Source organism: Eupeodes corollae, chromosome 2 (genome assembly GCF_945859685.1).
Source record: "Eupeodes corollae chromosome 2, idEupCoro1.1, whole genome shotgun sequence".
In the NCBI taxonomy this organism is placed as follows: domain Eukaryota; kingdom Metazoa; phylum Arthropoda; class Insecta; order Diptera; family Syrphidae; genus Eupeodes; species Eupeodes corollae.
The window spans coordinates 30,639,508-30,662,480 of NC_079148.1; the positions used below are offsets into that span (position 1 = coordinate 30,639,508).

A 22,973-nucleotide genomic window follows, 5' to 3' on the forward strand; every position below is an offset into this window, starting at 1 on the left:
GCATAACTTCATTCAATCTTGTATTTGTAAAACATGTAACTATTTCCACATAGAAAAACAATTCCTCCATAATTGGATTGGCAATGCATTACAAAGCGGTTGCTTATGACCTTCCCGAGCTTGAGCTTTAACTGTCTAAGCATTTTACAATAATTGTGCACTGTGTTCGTTGGGCGCCATTTATTGCACTGATTATTCAAAACAAAGATTACCAACATTTTGTATAGTCATCGTTCACGTTGCAAGGGGATTATAAAACAAAAACAATGACAGTGCAGCACCCTTTTGCCAGTTAGGTTAAATGGCATCCGACAGCTTCCGGTATTGTGTGTGTAGTGAAGGTATGTGTAGTCAGGATAGGTATTAGCAGGTCAAAGTTAGAAATGTGATGTGCAGTAGTTAGTGGCCTTTGTTAAGTATTTCACATTTCACTTGATGTATGACATGATTTACATCGAAAAACAGTTTCAACTCAGAAACAAAGGGTTTCAATGGAATACGGAACTTTTAATCAACTTTTAAGAGAAATTTGTGATACCATGTGAAATTTATGAATTAAGAAGAATGTTTAATTTGCGATACACAACACAACAACCAGTGTTGCGAGTATTTATTGAAGCAGAGTTTAAATAGTGTCAGGAAATACATTTCACCCTTTCTCAGTTTTGTTATTAATTGGCATTGGGATGATAAAACATCCGTTTACAGTTCAAGAAATATATTTCTCTGTGCTTAATACCGTAAGGTTTATCTTTTCGATTCCTGTTATTTATTTTAAAATAAAATATATTGCCATTATATGCACCAATACCTCCAGTATTTTCTTGCGTTGTAACAGCATATGGCGAAAACATCTCTTCCGTTTTGTAAAATGAAAATTATTTTGGTTTCATGTTAATTTTTGAACTACATGCCGATGCCAATTGCCAGCCTCTTTGTTACCTGAAGGTTATTTATTATACAAACATAAAATTGTTATTTCCCCTTATTGTTGTTCTTGTTGATAAAGGGTTATATAAACAGGATTTCAGGGAAATTTAAATGTTTTCAGCACAACCCATGTGAAAGAGTAACTAAAAATGTAAATAAAATAATTGATTTTTGTAACCAATTTCTGGAAATCAATTACCGTAAGAGGTTTTTATTAAAAGACTAAAGTGCTTGAATAAAATATTGTCGTTCTAGATGAAGTAATCTGAAATAGAAATCTCGTCTTGGGTTAGTTGCTTTTAAGACTATCACCACTATTTCTATAAATTTATAAATACGTATCAACGATTAACATTTAAGCCAGCCAATTGATAAGAATGTTGATAATTTGAAATGTTTTATCAGATTTTTCTGAACAACAAGAAAATGCATAATTATCAATTAAATTGTTTAATTTCTTAATAAATAAATTTTAAAAGTCTAAAGTTTTATATCAACCTACTTACAATTGCAGTAAAAGTGTATGTTAAGGGTTTCTCCATAAGAGTTTTCATTTTGAATCAATGTTAATAAACATCATCTTTTACTTGGGTCAAACAATTTTAAAGTAGTTAAATCACAACAACTCGGTGCCCAATTGTTCGAGAAATATCAAGGTCTAAAAATTGTATTGCAAATTTAAAAGAGTTTCGTTGCATGAATTGCACCGCGGACCACTGACTAAAAGACGTCCACATAATAGTGTCTTTCATTAAAATCAGGAAGTGTTGCTCAGCAGCTCAAGTTATTCACTTAGTGAAAATGGACATTATTTTTTATGAACATTTGGACCTCAAAAGTGTGAAAACAAATTTGATAGTGACCGAACAGCTGAGTCTTCAATGCCTAATTAATGAATAATATAACAGGAATCTCAGAAAATTTCTCAGTTACTCTTTCAGGACGCACACGGTTTTGATTCTGAAAAGTCTTTCAATAGCATTCACTTATGTAGGTGACAATTTCTTATTTTCGATAAAGTACAAATTTTCCGTTTATATGTTTGGTTGATATTATCCAATTATTAGAAATTTTTTTGTTAAAAAATGCGTTATCTTCCAGACTTAAGAATATACAATTGATAGTTAATACTCGCGGTAGCGTTTCATTTTCATATCTAAAAAAAATGAGAGGAGTCAATAAATTAGTATTTTTGTATTCGCTTAGTACGGCGAAAGAACGAATCTCTGTATTTGACAGTACGGCTGAAGTTGGACTCGAGGGTATACTGATGAGTATTCCTAGAAGCGCGAGTATTGAGGTTGAACTGCTTTAGGAGAGGAATGCAGCTGGCTATTTCACTTGAGCATATACCGTTGAAATAACGGTAAAAAAAGATTCAGACAAGAAACATTACGACGATGTTCAAACGAAGTAAATGAACTTATTATGATATTATCATCTATCAATTTAAATGCTTTACGTTCAATATTATCCAAGAGGCTTAAGTAAGTTGCAGGAGCACCAGCCCAGAGATCGGAGTTTTACTCAAGCTTTGAACGTTAATAAGTCTTGAAAATAATAGTCAGATCAGAAGGGGAGACCAATTTCTTGCATTATCTTAAGAAACCCAAACATCTTGTGGCATTATTGGCGACATCACGTGTGTGATCGTTTCAAAAAATTAGGTTGCTGACACGCATACCGAGGATATCGAGATGTTCAGTATCATTGATGCAAGTGCCATCCATGGATAATGGCAAAGGGGTATATCTCCTCTAAACGATACAAGACGGCATTGGGTTTTCAAAGCATTAAATTCCAAGCGGTTTTTTAATTCTCTATTGTACAATGCTGTTTAGGTCGGAATTTCATGAGCTTATCATATTTTGTCGTTGCAGTTTCACATCCGAAGAAGAGGGATGCGCGTCTGAAAATGAATATGAAAAGCTAAGAGTACTATCGTCAGCGAAACAAGGTATTGGATTAGATGTTGCAGACAGGAGATTATTAATAAAAATGTGAAAGAGTGTTGGAGATAGAACAGAGCCCTGGGGCACACCAGCATTTATTTTGTGGTTTTCAGACTTGAATCCATACAATACTACTTGTATTGAACTATCCAAAAGGTAATTACTAATCTAATGAAGCAAGGATTCATGAAAACCGAAAGCAATCATTTTCGATAAAAGATGTGATCAGGTCTTCGAGAAATAACAATGAAAGGAAATTTTTCTTGAAAAATCACCATAGTATTGCGTTGCTTGCACTCTACTGAGGACCACTGACTATAATTCAAAACTAAACATCATATTCCCGTCAATAGCTTTCAGTTTCGGTCCTTTAAATCAATATTTAAAGTTCAAAAGCCTAACGTATCCACTAAGTGTCCGAGGTAAAAATGGGCCTTGTTTCTCATTCAACATCTAGAACAGGTTGGTGCATTGTAAGGGCCCAATCAGAGAAGATATATGTAACTTAATTAAGTCTTCATGTAAATATTATGCATTGTCGTCTGTGGAATGCTTAATTCTTTAAGAACATTTCGGGCATTTTATCAGTTGTTCTTTAAAGAAGCACACGGTTTTAATTCTTTACTTATCCTCAAAGCTCAAATATTTTTTCACTGGTTTAGCTTTACTTTGTAGTGAATTTAACCATTTTAATGGGTCGTTAAATCGTTTTATGTTTAATTCTTAGTCATGACGGAATTTCTACTCATCTCATGTCAAAAGATGAACAAATTAAATCTTTTATAAGAAACCATTTATATCTATCTGGGACCGCTGCTGGTCTCCATTTAGTATACCGATTTTAAATCAAATTTGTTATTAGTACTTATCATCAAACATCGAAAGCAGAAAATTCAACCATTTACCCAAATATTTGTTAACTGTTGTTACTCATATCTTCTAAAGAAAAAATAAGCTGTTCCATAAAAATGAGGAATTTGAAGTTTGTGAATAGTGATCAAAGAAAGGGAATTAACATTAGCATAATCAACATGTTCTATAAATTCTCATTAATTAAGTTACTCTAAGGAACGTCTTCAATAACTTCTACAGACACTTAAAGTGACGTTTAAAACATTAATTAATTCCTTGTCAAGTTGATTAAAATATGTATGCATGACACTGACTGAATTATAGTTTCATTATTACTTTCAAGTTCAGCATAATAACCTACAGTTAAGTTATTTCAAAAATAAACCCTTTAAGGACAATAGGTTTGCATCAAAGTATGCCTACAGTACAGCCTCAACATCGTTTTCTATTAGTCTCTTAAAAAAATATATATAAACATAAACAGAGCTATGAATATGAAATAATCACTGCATTGCCGACATGAAAAGAATCATCCTCTCTTGAATATAAATTGCTTAGCTGAATAATCACTGCGAATACATCACTTAAATACATGCGCTCCTTCCTTCATCTTCTTCTTAAGGTTTCTTTATTTGTTTGTAGGTATGTTTTAATAGCTCTGAGGTTAGGTTAACAACTTTAAAGTACGACTTCACGGTCGTGTCCTCGTACATAGTCATAACTTGAAAATCATCATCATCATCATCATCGTCGGAGTCCTTGTTGTCGACGTCGTCGTTGTTTGTTGGTGATGTGATTCATTGAAATTCTTCTGCATATCCTCCCACAAATATTTTTATTATTGAAACCATCATACGTATGCTCAACCATAATTGAAGAACATCAACTTGGTGATGCTTCTTCTTTTATTTTTATTCTTTACCGACTACTCTTCTTTCACTTTCATTTCCCGCATAGAGCTTCTCATTGCCAAAAGCCCATCATCAGGACTTCTTTTCTCCTTTAAAAGGATATAAAAATTCACATAGTCAGGAAAACCCATTACAAACTCAAACGAGAAATGAAAACAAAAAATGTTCTTAGCTGAAATTATTTAAAAGTCTTCTTCGATCTAAAATGTCATTTTTATTTTTCAAAAGTCGGCTGTGTTGGTAGTTGAAAGGATGCACATCACTAGGGTGGTGCACACGATACGACGGCAACGAAAACCTCGTTGTGACGCATTCTTTGGCTTGAAAAAAAAACCGGCACAGTATGTATGGTGAAAAGCTTTAATCTGGATCAGGACATTTATTATATAGAACATAGTATAGATTCTCGTATAGTGAGAAAACTCAAGCCTGCGCCATAGCATTTGACACACATTTTGATTATCCTGATGCTATTGTTGCTGGCTTCGGCTTGTTTTGTATATAATAGGACAATGGGCTAGTGTGTTATGTTTATTTATTTTTCTTTTCTAGGAGACTACTTTTTTTCGCTTTTTTTTTCCTGACGTTTCATCGTCATCGTATTGCTGTTTGTGAAAGGTAAATCTATTTGGAAACGAAATTTGAATGACAATAGATAGTGAAGCGAGATATTAGTTAAAAACAATCAAAAAGGAAGTTGATTGTATCCCATGGGTTTTATAAACTTGCTGATAAAAATCAATACCGTGTTTTATTGGAAAATTTATCAATAGTATAGCAGGCTTTTACACGAATAACAAAAACAATACCCGTAGTATGAATACTACCGATAAAAGTTAAAGCAGAATCTTACTACGGATGGGTTTTTGACATTCATACGAGTCTCGAATGGACCTTATGTGATTTCGTTCTCAAATGTTGCCACGATTAATACTGCATTCGTATCTCGATGGCTGTGTTCGTTGAGTAGATATGCATTTAGATACAAATGTGTTTTCCATTGCGGAAAAAAATTAATCTATTCCTGTTGATATTATTATTTTAGTTTTGTTAGTGAAAATGGAGTTACTGTGCTTATTTTGAAAGAGAAAGCAATAGAAAAGATAATTCAGTCTTGCTATGTTTCCACCAAAGGTTTAACTCAGTTTGGATTAAATAAATCTTTTGTGTGTTTCCACCGCACAAGATTTAAAAATGATTAAGTTTGACAGCTCCTTCTAAAATGCAAATGGTGTTTCTTATGAAGTGCAAGTGAGATAGTTTGATTCGTGTTAAACAATGAAGTCTACGAACAAGCCTCCTCCTTGAAGCAATTGTTAAATGCACTTTTTTTATAGAATCTCAATTTCCAGGTCTTTTCTTACCATTTCTTCTTGAAAATTGTCCATTTTATTAGTTTTAGTTAGTTTTTTTTTTTTGCTGAAGTTAATTTTTGATGATCACAAAACTTTTTTCTATTTGTGTTTGTTTTTTATTATTATTATGAGGGATCATGACGAAATCTCGAATGCCAAAAATCTCGAATGCTGAAAATCTCGAAAATAAAAAAAAATATCTAGAACGCAAAAATCTCGAATCCACAAAAATCCAGAATTAACAAAAATCTCGAAAGACTCTATCTAGAAAAAAATCTCGAAAAAAAATAAAAATTCGAGATGTTTTTTGTTTTGTATTTTTAACAGTTAAAACTCAATAAAACATAAATACATCAGTTTACTCAATATTTTATTTTCTGAGCAAGAAAAATAGTTGCATGAGTAGAAATGAGCAATTGTATGATTGATAACTTTAATTGTCAACTTTAAGTTTGTTAAGGAGAAGTTATCCAGAATTCGCGCGAATTTTAACCATTGTCTCAAAAATTCAAACACACATTCTGGGTTTTTGCATTCGAGATTTTTTGTTCTAGATTTTGGCATTTCGAGATTTTATTTTCTAGATTTTTGTTTTCGAGATTTTTTCCATTCTAGATTTTTGTTTTCGAGATTTTCATATTCGAGATTTTTACTTTCTAGATAATTAATTTCTAGATATCGTGGTAGACCCTATTATGACAGGTCTCCTTTCAATTGTACCAATTTTTAAAATACAAAAATTTTGCTACTGCCGATGCGTTTTATTGGAAATTTTCTACTATACTATTTATAGAATGCCAACAAAACACGGGTAATGTCTATTTTTTAGAAACACAGGTGCAACTATGTTTGGGATTCTTATATAAACAAATCTGTTTATACTTGGTTAAGAACAAAATTATTTATTATGCTTTTTCAGTTTTTGGACAACTTTTGAAACTTTTTTTATAAAGATTATTCGATTTTTAAGATGTAGTCCAAAAGATTCCCAAAGAAAATATACGTTCACGGCCACACACAGCTATCTTCTTAAAAACCTATTTTTTTGGGTTCCCCAAAAACTTGAAACGTCGAGAAATGTCTACATTTTCAAAACCGATTACAATAATTGTTAATGGGAAGTTAATGAGTTCTTATAATGACATAAAATAATTCTGATCCTGTCTCAAATATTTATGTCTCAGATGTATCTCATTACTGTTATATTAACAAACAGTTAAAATGTATAAGTTTGTGAATCGTAGCTGATATAAAAATAATCTCTTAAACAATTATGGAGTGTAATGTAGCTCAGTGTCATCTTATATCCGTTAGAAAACCTAACAAACTTTTCTGATTTCTATGCTTCGGAACTATTTTCAAGGAAAATGCTAAAAGAGGTTTTTGAGTAGAATTTTTTGAGCTGGTGAAAAATCACCATTTACAACCTAAAAACTTTTGAAATGACTTTTTTTTAAATAAGCCAAATTGTTTATTCAAAAAAATTTAAGAATAAAACTTACCACTCGAATCTAGATGTCGAAAACGTCATTCTTCTTCACACAATTATTCTTAAGTCATTATATTTTGTTCGTAAATTATTGTAAAGGGTGGTTAAATTTTAAAGGCCGATTTTCATTTTTAATAAAAAAAAATTATGCAGGAAATTATTGTCATTTATTTTTATTATGATATGAATATAAGTATAGCCCAATTTTTTATGGAACAAAATATCGGTCAAATGGCTGCCGCAGCCTCGGTAACACATCTCCATCCGATGATCCAAATTTTCGACGACACTGAGGCATAATTGAAGTTCTATGTCGTTAGACTGCGGAAATCCTTGACTTTTTGCTTATCGGCGTACCCTTCTTTTTTCAAATAACCCCATAGAAAGAAGTCATTGACAACGCCACACGGTCATTGAATTTGACACTTAAAAGTGCCATTCTTTCTTTAGCTGTGCAGCAAGTGACACAGTCTTGTTGAAACCACTTTCGCCCAAATCCATATCTTCCATTTCGGACCATATATAGTTACTAGTTAGCTATCATTATCACGATATCGAACACCATTCATAGCAACGCAACGGCTTGACCAGTCTCATTTTTTTAAAAATACGGCCCGATGATGCCGCCAAACAGTGTTTTTTCGACAATCATTCTTGTAATATCGTTGTTGAGTCAATTGCACCTTGTGAGCGTGTAAAAAAAGTCTTTTATGTTCGATTTTTCCATTTGTACGTACATTTTTACCATTAAATTGACCGAACAAATATCACAAAGTACACTGTAAGCATTTTAATTTCAACGCTAATTTCCATAATAAAAATGAATAACTTTAAAGCGTTGTTCGATTGTGTATCTTTCCACGGTTCAAATTGAATTATTCTAAAATAGGGAAATTCCAAATAAAATGCAGAAAAAATCTCGATGTTTAGGTGTGGTTTACATTCCACATCGGCCCTGAAAATGAAACCACGCTCTAGCTATAAAAGGTGTTAACGTCAATATCAATTTTATTTAACATTATTTTAAAACATTATTGTTTTCTAAGCCATATGTCCAAAACAAAAATATAAAAATAATGCTATCTTTAAGTTCTTTATAAATAACAATAGCCGTTCGGAATTCATAAGAGGCCGTGAGTGCAATAGGAGCCTAATTACATGTTTTACAGGCCATGGTATGTTTGTTTTTCGCTTTGACAAAGGTGAATTACTATATATTTCTTAAGAAAAGTTTACATATTTGCGTATACCATTTAGTTTTTAATATTTTTTTCCACTTTAAAAATTGTTTAAAAAAAAACACAGATTATACCTCCGTAGGTAACAACCACAACATTTATTTTAGTTTTTTTTTCTCATTTTCTAAAATGCCTTAAGTGATTTCTAAAATAGAATTTCATATCACTTTTCCTTTTGTGTTGATGAGTATGTCATAATCATAATGCAAAAAGTTCAACTGTTAGTAAATCTATGATAATAATAATTTAAACAAAAAAGGTTCTAATATTAAAAACCATTCACAATTGAACAAAACATTATATTAAACAAAAAAAAAAAACACAACAAACAAACGACCAACTAAATAAACTGCTGGGCTTAACATTTCTCTCATGTAAATTCTTCATTCAAAAACTACATATATATTTATAATTTACATTTTTTGTATTGCTTTCTTAAATATTAAATCCTGTAAATATTCAGATTTTATCAAATTTCAACAACTTCACTTCCAGAACACATTCAGGTCTTTTCATTTTCTGTTTTGCAGTTATGTAAACTTTCTTTTCAGGAAAACAAAAAAAAAAACAAATGAAAATCTTTATTGTTATGGTAAATGGTTTTAAAATACATAATTTTCATTCATTTGACCACAATGGCTACCGGGCGGAGCAGAGGCGTGATGGCGGGGTTAGTTAAGGGAGAAGAACACAAAAAAAGAATAATTTAACGTTTTTTTTCCTTTCGGAATTAAAAATACAAAGATATTAAGATAAAAAAGAATGCCTACTTTTCTAAAAGAAAAAGGTAAACTTTAAGAATATTACATGCAATATAAAATATTTTAGGAAAAAGAGGCTAAGATTATAACTTCCCATTGGTGATATAATTGGTAATATTATTTCAAATTGTCATTCAAAGAAATTCAAAGAGTATTCAATCAGAAATTGCAGTTCAAATTGTCTTCATTCCTAATATTCCAGACGTTATACCAATATCTTCGAATGGGAAGTTTAAAATCTTTGAGAAGTACTTTTAAGTCGAGCTAGTTATACAAACAAAAAACAACGTTACGGATTTATTCCTCAAACTTTTTAATTTGCTTCAGAGCCTTTGCCAAACAAATGGGATCTTTTTTAGGGATTTGCTATTTATTTACAGATTTCATTTCGGTTGAAAAGAACTATAATGTGGAAATACCTAGTGTGTGTGCACAAAGGCGTTACGTCTTTTTTTTATAGATATACAGATTAACAAGACACATATAGCTATGTATATATATAGAAATTATTGTAATAACTTTTTTAGACATTTTTCATACCGAAAAAATAATAATCAAATGAAAGTTTTGGTAATTTTCAATGTTTGCAAAAACTATTATGTTGTAGTAAATTAAGAGTGAGATTTTAGTCTTTTTTTATTAAAACATTAGAAAAAAAATTTCATGTTTTCACAACAAACTGCTTCAATAAAAACTTACAGAACATGAACAGAACATGTCACGGTAAAAGCCTAATTATTATGTCCCACTTTTATGGGACTAGTTGGAAGTTGGTTATGTTTTACCAAGAAATAAGTAAATAATTAAATCCTTTTAGTATTTTTAACGAACATATCAGCAAAGGGCATTTAGTGTGATAACACTCAACAATTGATATCCACTATATACAGTCAAACTTCTTTATAACAAACTTAATATAATAACGTATTACTATCTATAGTGGTTTTCATTTTGAATTCATTTCCCTTAAGAAATATTCCATACGAATGAGCCACTGTTATTTATTTATAACGTAGTTCTCTTTATAAAGAATTAAATTTTTGGCCCGAAAGCATAGTTTTTTCTTTATATAAGAAATGTATATTTCAAATATGTAAATTGTTTAAACAAAACTGGGTTTTGGTTCTTTTGATAGTTGGTACGATGAAAACTAAGTTCCATTGTCAACGATAAGGTCATTAGCAATCGAAAACAATAGCAACTCTACCAGAGTTTTATCAAGTGAAGATTATCCTATTACATTTAGTTACGATGTTCCATGGGCTTACTTCATAGATGACTTCGTTAATAGATGTCTTCGATTCATCCTACGATTTTCTGGCCAAACCGATTATCCAATGGGGTCCTTCATAGAAGGACAGGTCATGAACCTATACACGAAGGCGTAAGTGGCAATGGATTGGACATACGCTTCGAAAGAGTAACGACTGCATTGCAGGCCAAGAAATGCAATTGAATTCGCTCACACAAGAAGGAAGAAGAGCTGGAGGGTGCTAACAAACATCTCCCGGAAACCACACACGATGGCGCGTAGGCGTATTAGGGGCCTTATGCCCCTTAAGGGGTTCCCAACGGATTTAACAGGTCTAAGGACCTATAGAAAAAACCCAACGATAATGATATGGGAGTAGTACCCGTGGCATGATGGTTAGTGCGTTGTACTGTCATGCAAGGGATCTTGGGGTCAATCCCTGCCGTGCCACTTTAATTTTAAAAAAATAATTTTCGCGGGTACTGCCTCTTGCGAGGAATTGACAAATCCTTCAAGAGTAATTCTTGTCATGAAAAAGTGCTTTCTCAAATTAGCCGTTCGGATTCAGCCTAAAATTGTAGATCCCTTCCATTCCTGACAAAAGTACTCGCACACAGGAATGGTTGAGAGTTGTAAGTCACTAGGCCCTGGTTCCCAACGGTATGTTGCGCTACCCAATTTATTTTTTAATGATATGGGAATAGCATTTAATAATTTTCAAAATTTTATTGAAACAAGAGATGAAACCTCAGATAATGCATAGTTTCACATTTTTTAATTGAATGATTTGTATAATAAATCAAAAACAAAAATTTTCTGTTCAAGTGCAATTGAAAATTAATATATTTTTAATTAAAACATAAACACCATATAAATTTCAACAGCTGCAGTGTTAAAAATTGAATAAAATACATTTTCTATACAACGAATTTTTGTATAAAACAACTTTTTGTTCTCTCGAAGTTTCGTTTTAAAGAAGTTTGACTGGAACTCATTTTGAATTTAAAGAACTGTTGGAAAATTATTGATAGCAAACAGAATTATTGCTGAAGTTCTTATAAAGATGAAGCTTCTAAGAACCCTGCTCCTTTTAATTTTTTTAAAATCGACTAATTTTGTGTTCTTTCTTATGTTAATCGTACCGGAGGTAAAAAACATTATGGCACAAAATGCTCTATATCGTCTTAAACTGTAACAATCTTATTTAATAGAATTATATGAATTGTTATAAGGATTTATGTATTTCTGTTTATATAGCACTGCCCTGGTGGGACACCTACTTTTGTGATCCTTATGTGGGTACAGTCAATGGACCCAACCACCTTTAGAAACTTCCGTATTTGAGAAAACTACTTCATAGTTCTTAGCTGGTCCGAAAAAGAAGAAAGAAGTTTTTTAATGAACAAAGGTTTTTTGGTAGGTAATGCTCTTGCCACTCTTGGCGAAGCTTAGGTTGGCTAAATTCGTGAATGTCTGCTCCATCGTCTTGAATCTATGAACAAATCATAAAGGGTACAAATTTCCAATTAGTGTGAACATTTAGTACAAACTTACCTCGTTCCGTCTCCAATATCTTTTTGCATTTGCCATTACTTGGATATCTTTGAGGATGAGGTCTCCTCTATTGTCGATGATTTGGTCCGTACCGATAATTCCAATTATTTGTATGATATTCTCTTTCGAAAATCTATATATTTGTTTTAATTCTTCGTTTTTTAGGCTCATTGGGTTGAACCTTTTTTATAAACTTTCCGCCATCTTGAAGTTGGTAAAACGCGATTTAAATTATTAAAATCATTAATAAACGAGCCAAACTGGAAAGATATTATTTATTTTACAAAATAATAACAATAACTCAAAACGCGTTTAGCTTATTATAGGACTATGCAACCTTGCATAAGTTTTATAAATAGCATTTTCGCGTTAAGAGGCATTATAGAGACTACATCATAACTTTATGTAGGCTCTTTACATCGTTTTTAAATAAGACGGTAAATGTTAAGCATCTTACCATGAAGCATTTCTATTTTGGTATCACCGAAAAAAAGACGATAATCTAGTTTGCAGAAATCAAGGGCGGATTCAGACATTTAATCAGAAAGCGGGGGGGTGGGTTTCACACCCTTAACATAAGAAAGGTGCATTTAGGTACATACAATTTTTCTAAAAATTAAAAACAAACAAACTAAGGCAAAAATACAAATTGGGAAGAAACTATACTGTGGCAATCACAAAATACATGTTGCTTACAATCTCTTCTCACTTCAATTCTCAAAAGATTTAAAACTTTTATTTTAAGTTAATAGATATGAAGCATTCATTTAGCCATTATTTTTTAAAAAAATGTCACTTTAGCTGTTTTTGGGATATTAATATTCTCAAAAATTCATGTTTAAATCCCAGGTCTAGAGCATCTGAAGCAAATTCAAAAAGTAGTTTTATTCAATTTGTTAAGATCTTAAAAGTTTTTGTATTTTATAGATAATCAACGTTTAAAGAAAAAAAAAGCACTTAACACTTAATTTTAATAAATATGAATTAAAATGTAACCAGCATAAGTTTTCATGTATGCGTTTCGCTCCGGTGTAATGGTTGGGCTCATCAGAAAATGACCATTACACCTTGCCTTGACGCATATCGAGCCCTTCCCGCAAATTTATTGTAAGCGCCAAAACTAATTTTATCGTAAACGACAAATCAAAAGCTTACTGCTGGTCCTTGAAACAACTTGTACCCATAGTCAGTATTGAAAATTAGTAATTATCCTTAAGTTAAGAAATAGCAACAGCCTCCAAGGTTCTATGTGTTATCAGCAAATTTTAATAATTAAGTTTTCTTTTTTATTGAAAATGTCGCTTACGATAAAATGGCGGGAAGGGCTCGATATTTTCCCGAATAAATCTAGATTCCATATAATCCGAGATACACAGAACAACTGCGAATTATATAGTTGCTACAAGTCTTCAAAGAAGATAAATTGTAGCTGTTTTATTGCCTTGCTATGGGACTTTTTGAAAAAGAAATATTTGACTGTAAACAGTGGAAATGTTCTTCCTGGACACTGTTTAATTTTAATAAATATGATTTAAAATATAACCAGCATTAGTGTTCATATATGCGTTACGCCCCGGTGTAATGGTTGGGCTCATTGACACTTAAGTTCATCAAAAATAATATAAAATGGAACTGAAGTAGAGTTTCAGGGATTCAAAGACAACAACAGTTTTTGTTAGGAAAATAAAAAATGCTTATTTCTCAGAAAATAATATTAAATTGACGATCTTTTCTTCAAGGTTTCTTCTTAAGAATCTGAATATTTGCCCTTTTTGCAGATAAAATATTTGCTTATACAACTTCACGGTATAAGCCTCATGGCTCAAATGTTCATCACCTCCTTGAGTCTCCATTGCTTAAAAGTTGGTAATTTTTTGCGGCGTGATTGGAATAGACCTGCATAACCGAATCATATTGTGTTCCTGGTCCAGTCCTCAGTTAAAAGTAACATTTTTGCCACAAAGTGGAAACCAATCAAATAAAAATTTTCCACGTTTCAATTAATGGAACATTGCTTTTCAAAATGTATTTTTTAAATTAATATTTGTCATTATTTCCCAATACGTATGTAAGTACATACAATGTTTATTTATAAATAAAATAAATCTCAGTGTTATAAATCAATATTTGCACCCCAATACTAATTGGCATTAAAACCCTTTATAAATATGCCAAACAAATGTGCCTACTTGTCTTCTCTGGTGACAATAAAAATTATGCCATTAAACCAATTGAATGAAATCATTGAAGTGACATAATAACGTTGTTACCGTTCATCGACGTCGCCATTCGTCGCGTCGCGTTGCGGTCGTCATGTCGACTGAATATGAATGTATTTCATATTATTGTTCCACAGCTTTTATAAAATATATTTCCTTTATTTTATTTGACATGGGCCTTTCAATATTATTGTTGTTATGACTTTTCAACCGCCACAATAGGGTTTTAAAATGTGCTACTCTTTTATCGAGTGGTTTTATTATTGTGTTTTGATTATTCTCTTTGTTATTGTTTCAATTTTAATTAAATTTTCATTATACAAGTATACATATAAAATGCTTAAGGGATTGTAAAACATAATAAAACAAAAGCTACTTTTGTTTTGTTTGTTTTTAATTTCTCAAGAGAATGTGTTTGAAAATAATATGAATTAATTTTAAAACAATATCTCTTGTTAATTTTGATGCTTTGGATATATTTCTACGAAAAATACCTCCCCACACTATCGCTCACAATTTATGTGGACCCACACCATCTGTATTTCATACGTGGAAATATTTGTTGTTTATTTACATTTTGAAATTTTATAGCGACCTACTTTTTCGCCTTAACTTAAAATAAAACTCTTAGCAAAACATAGAAATCTATTGAAAATAAAATTCTTTAACCAAAAAAAAAATACATCCGTCACATAGTTAATAAAATTAAAATAAAGAGTATTTAAAAACCTAAGCATTTTCTACAAAACGCGTTTTTCAACTAAAATAATTTTCGATATTTCTACACAACGCTATATAATAATTAATAATAAAAAAAAATAATTTTAAAAATATACATAATTCTAATAAAATTACAAAAATTAAATTAAATTTTATACAAAAAACAAAAACAAACAAATATAAAATAACACAAAACGGTTCAACGTAAATATAAAAACTCAGCTTACTGCCTGCTTGGATGTATAGTTGGCCTAAAAACCAAAATGTCCTTGGTTTTGTACAATATTGGAGGAATTGCTAACGGTAGCACGACAACAGTATCAACACCCACAACTGCAACCGCATCGACGATAGCAATAGCAGCTGCAGGTGTTGTCAATAATGACAATAATAATAATATGGATAACACAAGTGAGGAATCCAATCCTGTCACTATTTACAGGTACTTTTGAAAAAGTTGTTTTTAAAAAAAATTGTTTTAGTATTTTTCTCTGAAATAAATCCGAATTTTTAATCATTTAAATAAACCAACCGTTTTAGGTTTTAAATTGACTTTTTTTTGGGATGTCTTAAAAATCTGAATGGAGAGATTGAAACAAATTTGTTTGCTGCTAAATTATGTTTTGAAGAACTTCAGAATTCACCGAATTATTTTTTAACTTTTTGCAGCCTCATGTGGCAGTGCTCTAACAAACCCAAAATAATATTGTTTGGTCTAGAAATAGAATCAAAAAATAATTTTAAAGAAGTTAATAAGAATTACATTCCTTATTTAATAGAATGGTGAGCTTTTTAAAGAAAACTAAATTTTTCAGTGATGTTCAGTTTGGTTTTCAAAGCAAAAAATCAACCGAAGATGTATTATTACATTTCTGTTCTCAAATATTTGTAAGTCTTGATAGAAAAAAAGAATACAGCCGGATTGTTTGTTGACATATCAAAAGCCTTTGACATGGTTAATCACGAAATTTTGATTAGCAAACTTGAAAGTGCTGGGTTTCGAGGATGCATTAGTGATTGGTTAAGATTTTATTTAAATTTAAGAACCCAAAGAGTGAAATTTGATGGTATTAGGAGTGATATAAAGACATTCGATTTGGGAGATCCAAAAGGTTCGGTTTTAGGACCAATACTTTTTTTGGTATACATTAATTCTTTATTTCAGTTTGACAGCCTTTGCAGATGATGTTGGTTTTTCGTATGGTACAGATAGTTGTCTGAATCTTATATCGGATATAAACTGGGATCTCAGCTTGTTAAGAATTTGCAGAATTGCTGGTTTGCAGAGCACAAATTGATAATTAGTTCTAAAAGCAAGATAATGTTTTTCAGTCTGTCTGACCAAAAGATTGTTGATGCTGATCTCTTTTTCCATGCTACTGAGTGTCCAAAATTCAAGCTTTTTAAGTGCACCTGTAATCCTATGGTTACTTCCATAACTTTTACGTATTTCATGAGCTGTAGTGATAAATTCTTTAAATTAAAAATAGTTAATGAATTCAAGTATTTGGGATTAATAATTGATTCTAGAATGATTTTTTAATCCAAGTTTCTATACCGGTATATCGAACAACCGCATTTAGAAATTTTTATAATGTTTCCTCATGTCTGATATTTAATAGACTCCCCCATTCTATCAGGATGCAAACTTCTCATTTGTTATTTATGAAACAAGTTAAATATTGGCTCCTTGATAATGAAAGTATTGAATTTTTTGTAAATGATTCTGCCTGATGTTTTCTTGAAATGTTTAACTTCAATTTATTTTAATTTTTGTATGCATTACAAAAATGTATGATGTTTTAACTTTCTTTTTTAAATTTTCTTTTAAGGGTCACCCCACCCATTTTAATTAATAAATGTAAATTTTTTTTTAGAGTGACAATAACTTAATTTTTTATAAAAATATTTTTTTCAATTATTTCTTTTCTTTCTTATTGTATTTATTTGGATTTTAAGAAATAAAATGTTTAATCTTTAATCTAAAATCTTAAAACTGGAATTTCTTTGAGAACATTTCCACAAAGTTGAACTTTGGTTTAGAAATTTATTTTTAAGTCCTTAAAACTTCCTAAAAACTCAAAATTTTTGAGAGAAATAAGTACATGAGCTTAATTAAAGGCCCACAATTTGTTTTCAAAAAAACCTAAAAACCTAAACCATACATCCCACTTCAAACTAAGAGAAATTCTGTTAAGTATTAGATTCGTTTAAATAAAGCTGTCTTAATTCTCTCCAAATTAATGTATTATTTTTGCAGACTTATGAAGATTCATAATAGAAAAGTTTTTCTACAATTATAAAAGTGGTTCCAAAAGTACAATCTCCAATTTTAAAGTTTTGCTTTTAAATATAAGTCCCTCCCTTACCTCTGTTAAATTTTATGATTATACAAGCATGAGAAGTGTTCCTTGTAAGCGATATACATATACATAAAAAGTGGACGATACCACGCCTCTTGAGAGTGTAATTTCGTAGTTTTATTAATAAAACAATATTTTATTGTTTATTATTCATAAAAGTGATACCAAATACAAGAAAAGTTGATGGATACGATAAGCTGCTTTGATGTACAACCTCAAATTGTCGATCTTAGTCTATTTATGAAATAAACATCAACCTTCCTTAAAACACTCGGATTGACTTCATTGTTCTACAACATTTAGAAATAATAGTTTCAACTCATACCGCTTTTAAGAAAGTGAAAAGATGTCACACCCTCTGAGTGTATAAATGCACACCTATCACTCTAGTAAATTTCATTATTCTACAACACTTATTTTTATCTCATATTTTTGTGGGTGGATACCACGCCCCTTCATTGAAAATCCCAATTTTTAGATTTTCATTTTCCTGCAAATCCAGACCAACCATCGTGCGAAATTTCAAGATTCTGTGATGTCGAGACGGGCTTAATGATTTTGATAATTGCTCAGTCAGTCAGTGTCGTTTTTTTTGCGATTGTTGCGGTTTAAGCTTTAGCTCTTTTGTCTACCGAACTGAAATTTGGTAGGGTATTGCTTCTGTAATATAAGGGAGGTTAAAAACCGGCTGAGATATTGTTCCTGTAAATAGATACCAGAACTTGGCTGGACATTATCATGCCCTTTCATGCCCATGTAACTGGGAACATTAAAGCAAGAGGTAATTACCCAGTATCAGTATTCTCTCAGTAATACATACCTGTTTTAAGAATTTACTCAGATACTAGAAGTACTACAAGAATATGAGAATATGAGACACAACATTGTGTTCCCTTAGGGGCCGGTTAATTTGTTTAATGATGAAATTTCATTTAACTAAACAGCTGACTGCCAAAAGCCAAACAAAAACAGTTCGTTTTACTTATGGTATTCCAATTTTGTACTGTTCCGATCACATCATTACAAAATTTACTGATGAAAGCAACATGTTATGATCAAAAGAAAACATCATTTAATGACGTAAATTTACTGTTTCAGATTTTACTGATTGATTTTACTAATAGCTTCTATAACCGGCCCCTTACAAGCTCAAGATACAGTTCAGTGTGATTTCAAAAATTTGTCACTTTTGAGAACCTTTATTGCTTTAAATTGTAACATCACTTTTAAGAAATAAATCATAATATGATTGTCCTTCATTTTATGAATAATGTAAGCCTTGTGATATTATTGTGAAGGATTCAAAATTATTTTTTGATGACTTTCAAAAACTAACAACCAAAATTTGCATTTATTTTAAGAAATTAACTGCAGTATATTTTTGACACTGAAAATTGGCGTTTCAGCCTGCACTTGAGCCTCAATTAATAGATCCAGCTTCGAATACCAAGCTAGCGGCGCACAGTGATTCAGGCTGTATGGGAGAGCGGAAAAAAGTCTATTTAATCTGAACGGTTCAACAGATTTAAATGAAATTTGGCAAACATGTTTAGATTAGTCTTATACATATTTGGTCAAAATTTGGTTGAAAAAAATAATTATAAAACTAAAATAAATTTATATGGAAGGGCGGAAAAAAGTCTATAAAATCTGAACTACTAAGCGAATCTTAATGAAATATTACGAATTTCTAATTTTTTAAGATTAGTCTTATACAAGTTTGGTCAAAATTTGGTCAAGAAAAAATTATTAGAAAAACAGTTATTGACATTTTTAGAAAATTAGAGGCATTTGATGTTATATTTAAATAAAAGTTTTTTTAGTAAAATCTTGCCTTAATGGCATGGCATGTATCAATACTTAATATTGGCGTTTCGACAATTCTGCTTGTTAAATAATGCAAGAGCCTTGTCCGGATCACATTGAGAGCAGGAAAAAACAATCTGATGTTGCTGCATAGTTTATCTTTTCTTGAGGAAATATATTTCTAATTTCGTGCCTCTTATACCTTTTAGCTCAATCACAGCATTCGTAAAAACTCTTTCATGGTCTTCCCATAATAGTTGACAACACCGAGTAAGGAATTTCTTTTGAATTCATTTTAATGTATTGAATTCATCATCATCACTTTCACTTCTTGGTTGATCAAGGAGTAAACATTTTTCTTAAACACCTTGCACAAATGCTCAATAACTCAATACTGACTTTTTTTACATAATCTTTTATTTGTATAGATTCAAGTAAGAGATGTTATTCTAATAAGCCAGATAATACAAAATTACGCAATACACAGCAAAAAAAAAAAAACTTTAAATATAACACCTTTTTTATTTCTACCTGCCCTACTTTTAGCGAAAAATAAAAAAAATAAAGGACTATCCCCTATCCTTTTCTTTATTTTGTATTAAGCTATTATCATATAATTTAAAATATCATGAAACTATATTGTTTTTTGTGTGATGTTTTCAAGAAAATTGAGTTCAATGTTGAACAAAAATTTCCAGGAAGAAATAAATGGTTTCGCAAAAATCGAAATTCTCAGACCTGGGTCCTTGTATTAATTTTGTTTTATTTTTAAAATAAAGTTTGACATTTTTTCTTTAAATAATGGGCTTTACCAGTTCATTATGGCAATTAATACGGAAGAAATCAAACTTTTTGGTAAACACCACCGTCAAAACGAAGTTTTTTGAAATCCGATTCAGTGAAACATTTTTGATCATAACTTCCACATCTGCAGCTGATTTTTATCCTATCCGCTAGATTATTTTTTTGGCTGTCGTCATAAACAGGTCTATATATCGTAAGTAGATCTTCCTCTAGAAGATATCAAGGGATCCTTCGGAAAAAAATCCATGCTTCTAAGCCATACATTAAGATTGGGATGGTCAAGGCTTTGTACTCCTTGGTACTTTGCGATAGGGCCTTATTGCTCAATTCCTTACTTTGGCCAAAGAAACAGCGATTAGCAAGAGTAGTTCTACGTTTGATTTAAGCGCTGTATCGTTTGCAGAGTTAACAGCAGTGTGTTTTACCTATCAATGGACTCGATACAGTAAATGGTACTTGTAACTGCTCTTTTGGTTCTTCCCATTTTGCCGAAGTCATCTGCATGTCCAAGATATTGTCGGATTAAAAGATTAAAAGATAGTGACATTTGCGATGACTTTGGTGTTTCGCACCACTCTCTCAAAAACAATATTGAAGCAGCTAAATGACAGCGCATCCCCTTGTCGAAGTCCTTTGGTAGTTTCGGTTGAGTCTCTTTCAATTTTGACGCAGCAACGAGAATTCACCAATGTCATCCTGATAAGTCGTATCAGTTTGACAGGCATACTAAAAGTCAACACGGCAGGGTACAGTTCGTTCCTGTCGACACCAAACATAGCAAATTTTGTTCTCTAAGTAGCTTTGAAACCTCAAATCAAAATTTCCAATGATGAAAACCAATGATTTAGTTTATTTGTTGACCAATTTGTGTAATAATTGTGATTAGTGGAAGTATAGTTTTCCGTCGGCTTTTTTGGTCACTGTAATTTTCGCAATGAAACAATTAAGTTACATTAACTTTCCCAACGTTTCTACAGGGGTTGCTGCCTTCTTCAGGGGAACTTTATTAACACAAAAAATATACAAATGATCTTAGTTATTTCAATGGGATACAAACACAATAAAGTTTACTCACGCTAGAAAAATAGGAAAAAAATTTAATATTAGTTATATTAATTAATGTAAATTAAAAATCAAACTATGAATATAATTAAATAAATAAATTGGGTGGCGCAACAGTCCGTTGTGAACCAGGGCCTATTGACTTACAACTCTCAACCATTCCTGTGTGCGAGTAATGTTGTCAGGAATGGAGGGGACCTACAATTTAAGGCCGGATCCGAACGGCTAGTTTGAGAAAGCACTTTTTCATGACAAGAATTACTCTTGAAGGATTTGTCATTTCCTCGCAAGAGGCAGTACCCGCGAAAATGATTTTTTTTTAAATTAAGGTGGCACAGGCAGGGATTGAACCTAAGACCCCTTGCATGACAGAATATAATTAGCACTTCTAAAAATGAAGTTAAGTCAAAATTGAATAAACACAAATTACGAAAACCAATGATGGCTAGAACTGGCACCTTATTATCATACAACTAAAATATTGCACCAATTCCGCCCTTTTTCTTTTGCATCACAAATTGTGCTTTACTTAATTTTTAACTTAACTTTGGGAAAAGTTTTAAACTACTTCAATATTGGTTTCGGTAGTCCAATCCGTAATGGAAAATATTAAGAATTCATTTTTGAATTTGTAATTAGACTTTCTCTTTACAGTACACATCATTTTTCTTAAAACGACGAATTCTTGACATAAAACAGAACTTATTTTTCTTAGTTTTTAGGAAAGCAAAGTTTCACAAGTGAAATTGACATTTTTTTGTTAAAAGTGCAACTTAGCATTTTATTTAAAAAACTTTCTCAAAATAAATCAATTTCGTATATTGATAGATAAGCATTATCCCATTTATAGAATATACCAGTTTATTAAATTCCCCACAAAGACTAATTAATGTAAATTAATATTAAAAAAAATATCAATTGAAAAATTCGATTAAAATGCAAAAAGGATACAAGTCACATTTTATATATATTTTTGTATGTGTAAACAAATACATATACACCGCATAACATTTTTCACGAACGTATTATTTGTTTGTTGTTGAAAAGACCCCAATCCAATACCTCATTATCTGGCTTTCATTTTGCTTTAAGAGTTAACTCTCTCAGACAACAATTTACATATTAAATTGTTCATACTGATGGTGCTCTCAGGACCAGCATAGTAATAGGATTTTCATTACTCAAAGGAAATGAGACGTTTTTTCTTTTGGCTTTAATATGCATTACATACTTGTATTGATAATTGGGATTATTTATATAAAGTGCAAAATTTTTGAACAATCGAATTAAATTGTTTACTGATTTATTTTACAATTTGTATGGACTTATTATATTTTATAAGTTGATGGAAAATATATAAGTGATCGTGACACATATCGGAAAAATCAGTCTTCAACTGCCTTAAACGATACTGCGAACCTCTTCGGGAAGCAAATTGAATGGCAAAACAATTTTTATTCAAAAACAGAGAAGTATTACGAGGAACAAATAAAACTATTACTGCAAACACAAAGAGAATATACAGAGGAATAGACAGATTGGGTGACATGAAAAAAAACACAAATTGAAGAATCACGAAGACACAACAAAATACAAGAAGAGCTTCTGCAAAAAAAAAAAAGTTGAAATAAAGCTTAAAATACTGCAAATGGAAGAGGAGAAGCTAAATCGCCACAACCTGAATTATTTTAAGGTTTTAAAAAAA

The 22,973-nt window shown here is 31.1% G+C and overlaps 1 protein-coding gene across 2 annotated transcripts in view; it reads left to right on the forward strand.

Annotated features, from left to right (window-relative positions):
- Positions 1-22,973, forward strand: part of LOC129944083 (voltage-gated potassium channel subunit beta-2) — a 98,329-nt gene that overhangs the window by 64,372 nt on the left and 10,984 nt on the right. The window contains exon 2 of one of the 2 annotated variants that reach the window (XM_056053256.1): positions 15,105-15,675. The exons of the other annotated variant lie outside the window; for it this stretch is intronic. Within the exon in view, the coding sequence (XP_055909231.1) occupies positions 15,497-15,675 (179 nt within the window). The 5' untranslated portion in view covers positions 15,105-15,496. The remainder of the gene's footprint in view (positions 1-15,104; positions 15,676-22,973) is intronic. 2 annotated transcript variants of the gene reach the window in all.